The sequence below is a fragment of the Vulpes vulpes genome, chromosome 5 (genome assembly GCF_048418805.1).
Source record: "Vulpes vulpes isolate BD-2025 chromosome 5, VulVul3, whole genome shotgun sequence".
In the NCBI taxonomy this organism is placed as follows: domain Eukaryota; kingdom Metazoa; phylum Chordata; class Mammalia; order Carnivora; family Canidae; genus Vulpes; species Vulpes vulpes.
The window spans coordinates 50,632,015-50,647,958 of record NC_132784.1 but is presented as its reverse complement, the minus strand read 5'-3'; the positions used below and the strand labels follow the sequence as shown (position 1 = coordinate 50,647,958).

The 15,944-nt window shown below is 38.3% G+C and overlaps 1 protein-coding gene across 2 annotated transcripts in view; it reads right to left on the bottom strand.

Annotated features, from left to right (window-relative positions):
• Positions 1-15,944, bottom strand: part of DOK6 (docking protein 6) — a 358,944-nt gene that overhangs the window by 69,336 nt on the left and 273,664 nt on the right. For both annotated transcript variants that reach the window (XM_072758090.1, XM_072758089.1), the window contains one exon: positions 10,754-10,892. In XM_072758090.1, coding sequence (XP_072614191.1) covers positions 10,754-10,892 — 139 coding nt within the window. The remainder of the gene's footprint in view (positions 1-10,753; positions 10,893-15,944) is intronic.

The window sequence follows — 15,944 nt, the reverse complement described above, 5'->3', positions numbered from 1 at the left end:
CCTCTGTCCATGGTACAAATCTTGTCCACCCACACCTCAGATGTTTAAATCTTCCTCTACACATCACAGAATCCATTCCTCAGTCATTGTTCAAAACCAGGTATTGAGTATGCTCACGGACATGCTCATCAAGCCATTCTGCTTTGTGCCTTTCAATAAAGTTGTGTCACTGGTAGTACCAAATATGCATTACTTTTGTGGAGCACTGAAGATAGCTGCATTCAGACACAGGGTGTCTGGGCTCCCTCCTAAATCTGTGGTGACTGATGACTGCTTTGAGGAATCATGCAATGTAGACATGACATTATGTCTGTTTTGGCCATGTCTCTCATGACCTCTAAGGGTGATTCTCCTTCCCTCCACTGTCCTGAGTTACTGAGGCCGCCATGGCTGGAGGAAGCCCAAGCTTACTGTGTGCATGGGTCATGTAATTTGAGATTTGAACTCTTCTTAGAGAGCCCAGCACTTCTCATTGTATGGATGGAAAATCACAACCCCCCAAATTCAGGGATTTGCTCAAGATAAAATCCCAACTGTAGAACCACTAATAGAAATCAGTTCTCTTGATTTCTGAGTTCACTGCTCTTTGGACTTTTGGATGAGAGCCTTTTCCTGCTTTTACCAAAATAATTATCCAGGTTACCTTATTACCTTTTGCAATTTTCCTTTGCTGTTTTGAGACTCTGCTTCCACCTGTGATAAACACTAATGCTAATTTGTGTTCCTCTGTATAAATTCATCTGTATATTAAAAAAAATCCCTGCTAACCAATTAATTTTACTTTTCCTCTGTATCTCCCCAATCATTGATTAGACAATTTAAAGTCCTATTAGCACTAAAGACACAAATCTCAATAACTGGGAGAGTTATTGGGAGAGGAAGAAGTTAGCATTGATATATTAGCATTTTATGAGTCATTCTTACGTGCCTGGCAATGTGCAAACTGGTTTCATATGTTGTTCCATTCGATATCCATATAAATTATCAATAATTATGCCATCTGAACTTTACAGACAAGGAAAATGAGACCCAGAGGGATAATATAATTTGTTCACAGTGACATTGTGAGTGATGTCTCGGAGGCACTAAAGACTATGATGTTTAAGACAAGGAAAAATTCTATCCCTACCTTTCAAGGTCTTCTAGCAGGACTAAGAATTACATTTACCCAGGACAGATTCACAGGGAAAAATCCCCAAAGTTTTATTATGTGTGTATGGAGGTCCAGTAATGAAATTGAGGCCCAAGGAAATGATGAAGGCAGGATGTTTTTGTACTTTTAGACAAATAGACAATAAATCTATGGGGAACTGCCATGACAAAGAAAACTGAACTTTGGGAGTTTCAGTTAATAAGGATCTCAAAATAGAATTTGGGCTATGGTAGTAAATTAGTAAAAAGTAACAAGAAGTGCCAACACAGCCTTCTCAGCTCTGAATTCCTTGTCTCTGGTGATAAGAATGTCTCACTTTCTCCTGGAACAGAGAAAGTGGCTTTCATGGGGGAGATTTATTTCCTGCTTTCAGAGGGACAGAGAGGGGACTGAGTGTCCTTCTTGCACATGGTGTTTTTTAAATTGCTTTATTTCAAAATAACCAATATGCCAAAGTGGCACATTTTGGGGTAGCCTGCTCTTGGTCCCTACCTTGTCATTTCCTCCTCATCACAGCTAACTGTAAAATAAACTACTGGACCTCTCTTCTTCAGGGAGCAGATAAGAGGAGAATTGCACCAACTGGGTCAGTTCCTTTGGGCCAAGGCAGGAACGTACATGATTCTCCCCTCTGTTGAGAGGAGAACACACAGTAGGGGTGGCCCAGCCCTGGAGTCGTCACACATGCATGGCTAGGCATCAGCACAACTGTTAGCAAACACCAACTCTATCATTGCTTTGTCATTTGACCTCAGGCAATGTCCTTACTTTTTTTTTTTAAGAATCATTTTTTCCTTATCTCTGAATTGGAATTAATATAATCCACCTTAAGTGTTGTTATAAATATTTCATAAGATGATGCTTTCACAGTGAAGAGCACTATGTTTGTCCCATCTGAAATGCTCGGTAGAAACTGCTGGCTTACTGTTGCCACATGGGACAGGCGGCTCACACCAGAGGTATCTATGCATACATGTAGTCAAGACCTGGAAATGTGTCCAAACCAAGCTATGGAAGAAATGGCAATGAAGGCGGTCACATTCTTAGATCTAAGTCTAAGAGCTTAATAGAAGTACAAAACCCAGGGGCGCCTGGATGGCTCAGTGGTTGAGCATCTGCCTTCAGCTCAGGGCATGATCCCAGGGTACTGGGATCAAGTCCCACATCAGGTTTCCTGCAGGGAGCCTGCTTCTCCCTCTGCCTGTGTCTCTGCCTCTCTGTGTGTCTCTCATGAATAAATAAAATCTTAAAAAAATAGAAGTATATAAAATCCAATAAATATGAATATGAGGGATAGATTGTCAGTATGGGCAGGTGGGACAGGTAGGACACAGGTGGGAGACTAGTGAGCAATGCTCGTAGCAGGGTGTGTGTGTGTGTGTGTGTGTGTGTGTATGTGTGTGTGTGTGTGTTTAGACACACAAATAACATAAGCCAGGAAAGGACAGTCTCAGCTTTTTTGGTACAACAAAGAGTTAGGATATGTGAGTGGATATGTCAACACGTTTGCTATTGCATCTGAAATAAGAGGAACGGGGGAGATGGGGAATATGCCATAGAGAAGCACTGAAAAATACAAGTGGTCAGGGTACATGCTAAGGTAACACGTGACATGTACGTTAGAGGTAAAAAAAAAAAAAAGTCATGTTGCTTAATAAGGAAATGGTGAATACAAATGCAGTCCCCATTGAGAACATTGAGTTTATTTGTTCTTGGAAAAAAGCTCATGAAACTTGAAAACTATATAGAAATAGAAACTCCAGAGACCTTCAGGCAGCCAAGCTCGGCACTGTTTGGATTTATTCAAACAGTCCTCTGAAGTTGAAGGTTTACAGGCAATTGGGTTTTCACAGACTTGACTTAATTTTCAATAGGGGACAACTCACACTTAATCTTCCATTTTATTCAAGATAAATGAAAAGGAATTAGAAGACACCTTGGTGAGTTGGTACAAACACAGCATCATTTATAGAATCATTTAATGGAAGTTGTTGGATGTCATTTAGAATTGGACTTCGCAGAGTATTATTCTCTTTATACTTGAACCAAAATGGAGGTTATTCTTATATGTTTTCAAGCATGTATTGGCCACAATAGTTTCATGGAGGGTAAAAAAGCTGAGCTGTAGAATAACATCAGAAATTATTACAAACATACACATAAATACTTTGAATGCCATCCTTACCTGTAATCTGTAATGCCTTTAAGAATATGTATATTCTTTCCTCCTCTATCAATCATCTATCTATTGTTTGTAAGCAGATGCATTCACAGAGCTACTCTCTGAATATAGGAAACATGATGAATACATACTGAAACATTCAGTTTCACAGATATTGTAAATAAAATGTTCATTGTCTTTTGAGTTTGAAATGTGTAAATACCTAGAGGCTGTATTAAAGTTTATATAATTAATTTCCAATATCTGCACATCATGAGAGCTGGGATGAACTTTTAACAGTGGCTATAAAATTTAATCCACTTAAAAACAAAGCTAAATTTTATTCTTTGGCCACTCATTTTATGACTTAGCTAATAACTGGGCTTTTACCAAAGACTGGCTGGTACTCTGACACTGAGCAGATATTACTATTGCTCTTTCTTTTCCCCCTTTAATAAAAGGTAACTAAGGCATAGCAGAGGTAAGTGCCTTGCACAAGGTCATACGGTTCTTTCTTTTTCTAGAGTCTACCTGGTTTAGCCACTATGGTGCAGTGCTTCAACTAATACATATGCATTCACTGAATACATTCCAGAAATTGACAATTCTTATTTTGCTCATGTTTTTTGAAAGTAAGCTTAATTAACTCCCTATGTGATTCTCACAATTTTATAGTGAGTTTGCCCACTACTGGCCTACATTTTTTCTTTGATTTTACAGCGTTGTTCCAAAGAGAAGATAGCCTGATTCTTTGGGCTGTATGTGTAAATGCCATAATTATATGTTTGTATGCTGAATTATCTTGATTGACCTTTGAAATTTATTGTTTTTCTTTAAGGAAATCATTCTCATAAATGCCATGAGCAGATTGTATGCCCATGAATAAATAAGACCATCATATTAAAAAAAGAGAGAAAATCATTTGTAGAGAATTTACTCATTATTCTTTGATTCTAGTAATACAAATAAAAGAACAAAATTGTATTTTTTTCACAGAAAATTGTACTCTTTTATGTCAGGCATTTTTCTTATACATTATCAACTCTAATCAAGTTGATTAAATATAAAAAATATATTAAATGCATTTTCTTTTTTTTAAAAAAAGATTTTATCTATTTGAGAGAGTGAGTGAATGAGAGAGAGAGAGAAAGAGCACAAGCTGGCAAAGGGAGAGAACCAGACTCCCTGCTGAGCAGGGAGCCCGACGCAGGGCTCAATCCTAGGACCTTGGGATCATGACCTGAGCCGAAGGCAGATGCTTAACTTAGGCACCCCTAAAATGCATTTTCTTAAGTGACATCCAGAGGATATACAACAAATTTTGAGAAAAAAGAATATGATATAAATAAAATTTGCACTATTATATTGTGTTACAGTACCACTTGCTACAAAAATTGCACATTGACCTCTCCCCATTTCCATCTCATTTGTGCATTTATGCAGAAATCAGTATTTTTTCTTCATGTCTGTATGTTTGTTTAGAGACTACATTTCTTTTTATTGTTCTGGACCAGTAAGTAAATGGATTAATTAGGATCACAGGTCCACTTTAGTTATCAACTATAATAATTTGTTCTAATTGGGCTTGTGTTGGCTCATTACAATCAGTGTCTACCAATCAGTAAAAGAAAATTTCACAAATATGCAAATGGCATTTCCCAGCAGGGAACCAACCGACCATTGTCAGTAGTAATGAAGGTTCTTGTCTTATGATTAATAATTGATAATATTGAGCAACAGAATCATGAATAGGACTCTGAAGAATGAATTTATTAGCAGATATTCCTATATATTAGATATTACACATCACTTGCAATCACAAATCACACATATAAACCTTTCTTAGAATTTCTTAAGGTTCTATATGTATATACCTAGAAAAGAAATTGCAAAAAGTGTTAAAATTTTTCTGTGTACTATTCATCATGGTATTATGAGTCCATATTTTTCAGATTTTCAGTGTAGGAAAACTAGTTATAATTTTTTTTTTTTGTAGCAGATAGAGACTCCTGTAAAATGTGGGTACGAAGAGTGACTGCACTATAAAGGGAGCCAAACTGCCTAGGAGAGAGCCCATTCTGGAAGGCTATCTCATTTCTTCACCAAATTATAAATAAGCCCATGGTACTCATGGTCTCAAAAGATAAATGTACATGACATGAATTGAATGATATTATTTGGCTATACTTGGGACTAACAATTGAGTGTCTTTACAATACTTCCTAAAAGAAGTATTGCGGTATTTTTTAAGATGCCATCAGTTGAAAGACAAAACACTGTTTTATGTAGCACTACAAAAGAATACAGCTATCGATTAAACTGTAACTCATAGTCGACTTGAGAGATATTAAAATGTGAAAAAAAAGAATCGATGGGATGTAATAATATTTCCCTATTCATGGAACTATTTAGACACACCCACACACAAAAATCGTTTCAAGGGTTTACTTGGGTAAGTTCTGCAATAAACCATAACTCCAGGAGGGTAAATTCCCTTAATTTCTCATCGCTATTTGAATTTGTTTTCCACAAAGCCAGCTTCATTCTTTCTGTCTTCTGTACTCTTCTCACTTTGCCTTTCCTTGAGACATTTTCATCATTGTAAGATGACACCATCACACAGTTTCCATCAAAGACGCTAAAACCACCCCTTTGGGCTTGTTCTTATGGGTAGTGTAAGACAATGCTGCTTCTTCAGAAATTTCTTTTCATCTGACATTATAAAAGGAAATAAAAGAATTTGTTTTTTAAACTCCTATTGTTCAAAAGGTTTATTATTCTTGGAACAGTGTGGTTTTTTAGTTAAGTGTCTGAGGTTAACTTGCTTTTATTCCATATACTGCTAGTAACAAGAGCATGTAAAATGACAGGTAATAGAGAATGAAAACACTCTTATTTTCTAAGCAAGAAGTTTTACATGAAACTCTGTTATTCTTTTTTTTCCATCCACCAGACCTAACCATAGAATTGATGGCCTTGGACAGCAGTGCATGTGGGCAGCCCTGCTGGTGGTGTTCAGGGTGTTAGAGCCATCTTGCTGATATTTTAATAACACTGATGCTATTTGTCCTTAAACTACACAGAATTCTTCTGGTGACCAGGTGGCAAAAAATTACTGGAAATAGGAGTATACCAAATCCTGTTTTTAAAAAGATACACTGTAATTCTTATTATGGGAGGCTCTCCATATGCATACGAGCTTTTAAATTACTTGCAATGTTATAATAAGGTTCAAAGTTACTAATGACCATGCCCCTTTTCTTTCACTTGCTTATTTTTAATAAAATATCAGGAAAATTCATTAAAAAATTAATTTGTGTCTTCTCAGTTGCTTCTTACCTGAGGACATTTTATTACATATGTAAAGCTTACAACCTAAAAACCAAATTTAGAAAAGGACTCCTTTTCATATTTGTGTGTGTGTAACAGATCCATGAAAATCAAATTATTTCAGGGCATGTGAGGCCTTGTTATCTCCGATAATTCCAGCCTCACCAGGCAGAAGCACAAGGGACATTTGTGATGTGGTTTCTGATGAATGGCTTCGATCACAAAGACAAGAAAAATATCCTTGATAATGTTGCAGATGTGTGCCAGAGGACCTACAAATGCTTTTAGTAATAGCATTAAAAGAACTCCAATGGTTCTAAGAACAAGAATGCTCTGGAAACAAATTCTAGAGGGGCCACTTGCTTACATATCCAGCTTTAATCATCTCTTCAATGACTGGAATCTTAGTGAATCTCTTAGAAATAGTTCTAGTTCAAAATTTAACACGGTGGCTGAAATCTCCCACACTCCTCCAAAGCCAAAACTGTCTTCTGAAATAAGATTCTTTATGGAGGTTTAAGGAACTTCCAATAAGCTGGTGATTTAAGAAATCAGTCAGGGTCCGTTGTCATAACCATAGAACGAGCCCAAGTGGTGTTTTCAGTAATGCTCACCCAAATTTTGTGATGGCATCATCTTACCAATCTGATTAAGGCATGGAGAATGTTTGATATTTCAAGGAGTAAAAGCAAAGATGAATTACTAGATCCCACAAACTTCTTAGTCACTTGAGAAAAATAACTTTCTTGCTCTTTTCTTGTATTCTATACACCACCAGGCAGCACACTCAGTAGAGTAAGCAGTTTATAAGCCTGTGAATGGTTAATCAATGGCTAAGCTCTACTTCAAAACTTCTTGAGTGGGTTAATAGTAATTAACTATTTTGTTATCTTTCTCAGTGAGGGAAATAAAATATTTTTTAATAGTCTTACCGATTTAATGATTCTTGTTATCCAGTACTTTACAGTGCAAATGTACTATTTTATCCAAAATGTGGTGAACTTTTTCTAGACATCAAATTCTTCAAACAAGAAGAGAAATATTACCTAACTTAGATGATGGAGATATATCAAAGTATGCTTATTCTTGTGCCCTCCTCCCCCTAAGAAGGAAGGTAATTAAAAGGGCAAATCAAGGTTTTAATCACACATGCAATGTTAAAAGATTATACTGAATTCTCTGTTACAGTTCAGAAATGGTTGTTGAGATATTATTTCTCATTCAGATTTGTGTATCTGCAAGAAAGTGATACTGTTAAATCATTTCTCTTTAAAAAGATGAAAGTAAATGCTTCAGGAGCCTGAACAACAATGTTTGGGGCATGTATTGCTTATATAGTTTGTTACTGATTTGATCTTGTAATGTTATAAATGTAAATATAATAAAAACATATACATATTTTCTATGTGCTCAATAATAATCTCACATGGCCCATTTTTTAAAACTGGAAAGCTAGGGGAAGATGAGCTGTGTCATCTTCTTATTTTGTAGGATATACATAATAAATAAAATGCATCATTTTTATGTCTGAGGTCTGGGGGTAGCTTTCTGACTCCCAGGTTATACTTTTGCCTAGTTTATAGCACAGGCCTTCATTTTATTTAAATAAGCAAATAAAGAGTTAGATAGTGCCTAAGTACTGTTTTCATAGTTGTTGGAACTTTATCTTTCAAAGAGATTTGTGCATGCAGAGGCAGTTTCTTAAAAGAAAAAGTAAAAATCATGTCTGAGAGACCTGGGGGATCTTTACTGAAGGTTCCAGAATTTGAGGAATCTGGGCAGTTGTCAAGTTGTGGTAGCATGCCCTCTGAAAAACATCAGCTTGGCTTACTCTGAAGAATGCGCTAGATATGAAATAATCTTATTAGTATTAACCTTCAGAGAAAAGCATAGTTGTGTAATTGTGTTTGAAATTAAACCAAATGCTCCATTTGCATGTATTCACCAAACTGATGGAGCCTCTGATTTTGTAATTTTTTAGAAACATTTGGTTTCTTTGGTGAGCCTGCTATTTAAACACCTGCCCCACTTTTCCGTCTCTGAGCACTCAGATCCATGGGGCACCCACTATCTCCCCCCAGCTGTAGACTGCCTGAGATCTTAGTCAATGGACTGCTGGTCTCTAACCCCTAACAGCAATTGTTTGGCTCTGCTCCGGGGACAGGCTTCTCAGCCTCACAGTACATTATCATGTTTACCACACAAGGCAGCATCAATAGCAAATGTGAATTAAATTTTGTTTTGCAAATTTTTTGGCACAAGATTGTTAGACATACTTGAAAGGGATTGAAAGATATTATTTCACTACAGTTGGGAATAACAATTTAGTGTCTTCACAAACATTGTAGGTCCTATAATTATTCAAAATCACTCCTACAGATGGATCGCTATCATAATAATGAACCTTTTCATGGTACTTGCCATGTGCCAGGTCTGTTCACAGTACTTTACAGATTTTAATGCACAAATACCTCATAACAACCAAATAAGTAGGACTATTATATCCTCATTTTACAGATAAAGGAAAATGAGACATTTAGAAGGTAATGACCCAAGATACCCAAGATGATACAGCCAGTAAGTGGTGGAATTGGGATGTGAACCCAGGACACACCCTAAGTGCTCTCCTTTATAGTAGACAATATGGTTTTGTCAAAGAGCTCTTGGAATTGACTTCAAGACAATACAATTCAATGACTGTATTGCTGAGCATTTTGTCTGTTCAGAACAGCTACAAGTAAAGCTACAACTGTTAAGTGTAGTTAACTAATAGCAAGTGACATCACGACTGTTAATTTTGGTTGCAGACATCAGGAGATTCTGAAATCGTTTGAAGTTATATTTTCTCACTGATTTAAGCCCCTGGAAACATTTCATATTAATTAGATAATTGTTACAATGGGTGATATTTAACCAAAATCTTTCTAAAAGACTGTTATGCCAACGTCTTATTAATGCTTCTTCAATTAACCACACAATCATATTAATAATCCTAAAGCCACTCATTCATCCCTATGAAAGGCCAAACATCCCATATAAAGCCTGGCTTTCACTTGTCACACTTAGGCATTAAGAAAGCTCTTTAAAGCACTTCCCAAGTAGATGAAAAAGTGTATGTAGTATTCACAAAACTAGAAATATGTTAAGAATAACATATGATCATTTGTTAAATTACTTTTTGTTTTCTTAAAAAGATAATTTTGTGTCAAAATATTGTGTAATGGATAATTTTAAAAATGAAAACAAATATAATACTACGTATAGAACTCTGTAGTCTTTAAACTAGAACAGAATTGTGTCATCCAGTGAGTTGCCCACTTATTTCCCAAAACTCCACCTGTCCCTTCATAATATGAAATCTAACACATCTCTGTAAATCTTGAAGGATGGTCACCTCTTAAGATTATGGCCAATAATCATTCCATTATTTGCTTTTCAAAGAAGTTAGTAGTAGAGCTTATAATTTTTTCTCAGCTACTTGTAAAAATTGACTATTTCAGATTCTTTACTGAATTATTTCTTAGCTTGACCTCAAAACTGTAGTAGAGTTCCAGAACAGGATAACAAACAAATCATTCTGTTGGTAAACAGTATATGCTCCTTCTGCAAATATTTTATTATTGGCTCTGAAACACATACAGAAAGAGCTAGAATTCTCAGAGAATCTAGGACAAATATAAAGACAAAAAGAAAGTGGAAACCTTTCCAGTAGTAGCTTAATTTTCCTGGTTATTTCGGGTCCACAGTTGAATCTCTGATGATCCAACCGTATGCGGTGATATGCAGAGAGCACTGCTTTGTATTTCATTCTCTATGCACCCCACCCCTCATTGGGAAACTGTGCCAACAGGTCATGAGGAGATACATGGAGATACATGGAGCACATGGTGCCCTACCAGCGGCCACAAGGAACTTCTTTTGGCATTTGCTGAAGAGGACATGAGAGGCATGGGATTCAGTAACTGGGGCAAGTTCTCGGGGCTGGAAGGTGGGTCGGGTCAGGTGGACATGAGGGTGCTGACGTGAATGGGGCCACATATACATGGTGTGCATCAGACCTCAGCGACATTCATTTCCAAGCTGTTAGGTTACCAAGGGAGGAGCCTTACCCGGGCCTTCTGCTCCATTTCTAGCATTAATCTTTCATGTTGCTCAGCTATGGCCAGTGTCGCAGAATGGACCTTCTGATAGATCATTTCTCCTTCCCTTGTTTGAAAAGTGAATAGTCCTTCTCCTGTGTCACACATTCTGTGAGGATAGAGATAGGGAAAGAGATGGGTCTTCATGTGTTCAAGTGCGTAACAGTTCTCCACGCAAAAGATGCCCTCACCCTGTTGTCACCCTCCTCCTTGACTTTCATGGGAGTTAGTGAAGCAGATTCACCCTTGAGCAAGCCAACCAATCAACAAGCACATGTCTAAATGGTACATGAGATGGAACAAAGGGTAGAAACCCATGTCTATTTAGAGTTTGAGAAGTGTGCACAACAGTGTACAGAAGCAGACACAAGCGGGTTCAGTCACTGTCGTGCATCTTTTACACATTTCTTACTAATAAAAACAAACATTTGTTTTCCTTAAGGATTTTCACATTTGTTATTGTAACTCTACTTCCTATGATTTGATAGCTCTTGAAATTTAAAGAATTTAAGAAGAATCTGCAGAATCTGAGAATTTTATACTCACTGCGGTAAGAACCAAGGATACCACACACTTTTTAGTTTATGGATTTGCAGACACAGGCTACAGCTGATGCTGTTATTTAAACCGAGATATCCTTAAGCAGATCTTGTGCATCGTAGGAAATGCTGCACCATAAAGACCCTATTTGGGTGTGAGGATACTTGCTTTGAATTTTGGCTTTGCCACTTACCAGCAGTGTGAACTTGGACAAGTTAAATAACTTGCCTACGCCTCCTTTTCACATCTCTAATGTAGGAACAATAATAACACTCATCTCATAAGATCCTTATGATAGTTGAAAGACTAATCTAAATATCCACCACAGAGAAATGAGTGACTTAATTTTAGTATTTTTATCTTATGGGCTATTCCACAGTGATTACTATGTCATTTCTGAGAGCATATAATAACATTAAAAGTTCTTATTATGTACATTCAAGAGGAAAAATCAGAATAGAAATTCTTTTTCAATTATTTAGTTATAATTACCTTTTTAAAACATATCTTTATTGGAATAAAACCACTGACACCTTGTTAAGGCAAGAGGATTATAGGTAGATTTTATTAACAAAGACTAATTCTAAGATGAAAAATATCTCTAATTAATACCTGAAGCCAGCTTTTAAAAATAATTGGAGGCTGTCAGAGAGACCCACTCAATATCATTATGATGTTAACCACTCAGATACTGGATATTAGCTGGATGGCTGTGTCTTCGGTTTTCAGATTATAACATAAAAAAATTGCACAAGATGCTCATGAGGCCAAACTATGTCTTCTGGCACCAAAAGGATTTTGGATTCTTCTCTAGGATTCTCTAAGGAGTTTTCAGGAGAAAAGAAATGTCTCAAGAGGCTTCAGACATCACAGAGGCTGCGAATGCCATCCCGTAGGGCCCCATAGAGCCAGCACTTAGCTTCTGTGAAAAAGATCTTAATAAAATTCACACAGCGTGAAATGGAAAGTCTGGGGGGAAAATGAAGCGTTTTCACAAAGTGAAACAAATGAGCTTTCTTTGTTGATTCAGAAGAGTAAAGAAGTCCAACAGCCAGAGCAGGGCAGGGATTGACAAGTAGTGAGTGGGGCTTGTTCCAGGGTGAGTATTGTTCACTGTCATCTGAAAAGCACTGCTTATTAGCCCTCGGAAATGAGATAATGAAGACACCAGCTGTCACTCCTTAGTCGCTGAGATGCAAAGGTCTAACACTTGCCCACCTTCTGGGGATGAACTGCCCTGAGAGGGTCTGAAAGCTTACAGAAGGTTTTCTCCAGCCTCTGAAAGGCAGCCTCCTGTAAACTTCAGCCTTTGATCAGCAAACTAAGAATGCAAACATGCTAGCTTTAAAAAGTGAAGACATTTTAGGCAAAGGGTGTTCTTTCTTCAATGTATCTAAAACTTCAATGCATCTAAATCCTTAAAGAATGTCAAACTTCTTCAGTAAGATTAGTTCATACTTGACGACTTTTGTCTGCTGTATTGGAATCAGTCATTTGGGTCTTCCTGCTTTTTGTTTAAAACATGGCCTCCTGGGACTCATAAGAAACAGATACAGAAATTTCTTTTTTTCTTATATGTCTGAATAGTTTTTGTGGGAGTAAGCCAGTATTAGCGAAGATGGGGGAAGAGAGGAAATCATTTTGATGGTCATCGCCCAGCTACTCAATGTGTGGTCCACAGACCAGCAGCACTGGCATCACTGGGAGCCTGTCCAGACTACTGGATTGGAACCCACAGTTAACAATATTCCAGGTGACTCCTGTGCACATTAGAGTTGGAGAAGCACTGGCCTACAGAACTCTTTCTACATGTCACCATTTCATGAAAGGGAGCCAGAGATGACACCTGGGACCCAAATGAGGACCAATCAGAAGCTGTGTCTGTGCAGCTTCAGACAGTGACATATGAGACCGAAGGGCAGAGAGGATGTACCATGACCAAAAGGGCAAAAAAACAAAACAAAACAAAACAAAACAAAACAAAACAAACAAACAAACAAAACAAAAAAACCCCAACAAACAAACCCTAAAAGAATCCTTTCCTTAACTTGGGAAGAGCTAAGATACATGTGCTACCTACATTTGAGTACTCTAACCCCCTTGCTGCTAACATGCACATTCCTCAGTTGCATTTATTTGAAGAAAAGTCGAAAATATGGGGTCTGTCATGACTCTAAACTGAATTCGATTGAAATTTATTTACTGCTGTTAGCTCTCTTTATACTTAAGGTATTTTCACAAAATTAATACTTTTTCTTATCAAAAATTGGATGCTAAAGAATATCATCTCTAAGGTACCGTTAGCTTTAAGGTACAAATGAGGGTAGAACTGATAAAATTCCAAGTAGAACTGATACACTAATTTCCAGGATGGTTTTGTTTTCGTTTTTTGTTTTTGACACTGTGATCAAGGGGTCATTATAACAGTATGTGATCCAAAAGACAAAGGGCAGAGATTTCAGCCATCAAGTCACGTCTGTCATGTTCATTTATCACAGATTTATCAAGGAGGTCCTGTCAACCAGGCATTGCCCCGAGCCTGAGGATGGAAAGGATGGAAACATACACACGACTCCTTTTCTCTGAGTACAGGGGGGATAAGCCCTGTGCTGAGAATGATACATGTGACTGCAGAAGTGCTGGCAGGGAGGGGGGTTGGGCCAACAAGAGGTAACGGGGGAGTGACCTGAACACATTATCTTCCCAGTTCAGTCCCTGATCGATAGAATGAGAGCAACAAAGCTTGGCCACAGGATTGTTTTCATTTGCCTTTTAATTAAATCAAGTGACAGTGGTCAGGAAGGGATGAATTCAGCAGACCGGGGTTGCCTGACCCCTGCACCTTCCAGAGAAAGGCCTGTATTTGGTGGTGGTGGTGGGGGAGGTACCTTGGCTGGTTACTGGACTGTAACCTCCAATCCTTTGGAATGCTCAGCCTGTTAAGAGTGAATTTTTGTGTGCCTGAGGCCTTGAGCCATGCTGTACCCATGTGGCCAGATGAATTTATCTTTTTTTTTCTTAAAGTGAGAGAGTCATGAGAGGTGGGGAGGCCGAGGGACAGGGAGAAGCAGACTCCCTGCTTAGCAGAGAGCACCCCAAGTTCATGACCTGAGTCACCTGAGCAGTTAAGGCAAAAACTCACCTTGAGCCACCCAAGCACCCCAAGTTTATCCTTATATAATGCCTGTTTTGCTCCAGTGGAGACTGGGGTCTGAGTGACTCACATTCATCCCGTGGCCTCTGCCTGCCAATATGACTGATCCTTAGTAAAAATTTTGATGCTGAGGCTTGCTATAGCTTCCCTGGTTAACGAGGCTTCTGCTCTTTCACACATCATCGTGGGGGGAACAAGCACATCCCATGTGACTGACCTGGGAGCAGGGGAGAGGGTGAGTCCTGGAAGCCTGAGCCTTGACCCTCCTGGCCTTCTTCCCTTTGCTGGCCTTACTCTGCACTTGCACTATAGTAACCAGACCTATGAGTAGCATTGCCTTTTCTGAGTCCCATGTCTTTTTAGAAGGGCACCCAATCTGAAGGTGGTGTAGGGGACTCCTCCACTCAAGGCAGCCAGCATGTGTTTGGTGGCCAGTAGGGTCTGATTCAGTAGGAGTCTAAGAAAATTCTAGTATTTTCCCTCAATGGCTCTTTTTCAAATTCCACTTATTCTTTCCTTGTCTCTCCCACCTTGCCACTCACTTCCACAGTCATTTGAAGTAATGACTCCCAGTCTCATCTCCACTGTGTTCTAACAAGTAAGGACCAACCAGGGTTCCTGTGAATGTCCGTGTCACAGGAAACAGAACTCCCAATGAGGGGTTCTGCTATGCAGGCTTCTCCCACTTCTCAAAGGGGAGAAACAGCTTCTGAAACAGGGTGACCTGGAGGCGATCTCACTTGAGGCTGTGCCTGCATCCTGCAAGCTATTAGTGGTTGCCCTCCTTCTCCTGCCTTGAAGTCTCAAACTTAACTCTTTACAAAGGGGTGATTTCAAAATTCCAGTCTTCTTCCAAATGGCAAACAAAAGAAATTCACCAAAAGTTCTGCAAACACTTTACTTCAAAAAAATGAACTTCAAAATGCTTATCTGTGGGTCTTTCTATCTTTCTTTCTTTTTTTTTTTTAAAGATTTTATTTATTTATGCATGAGAGACACACAGAGAGAGGCAGAGACATAGGCAGAGGGAGAAGCAGGCTCCCTGCAGGAAGCCCAATTCAGGACTCGATCCCAGGACCACAACCTGAGCCGAAGACAGAGGCTCAACCACTGAGCCATCCAGGTGTCCCTTTGTGGGTCTTTCGAAACAATTTGACCACAGACGAATCTGTGCACTTCTGGCAATGTTGTCCACGTTCATGGTTGCATGGCTTTGTTCTCTATGTAAGTTTTGCAATATTATAGATATGTTTCATGACCAAATATTTGTCCTCTGTGCGCACAAAAGTTTTAAACTCTCAGCAATGGAGAAGAGCAGGAGTACTTTCCTGAAAACCCTGTGGTGTATCTATTCAGTATTTAAAATTTAATGTTTAATTATAGAAAGTAATGAAATTCTTCAAAGCGCAGCCTTTCTGCAGAGCGAGTAAAACCAATTAACACTTTTATTCCATTAACAGTTTAATC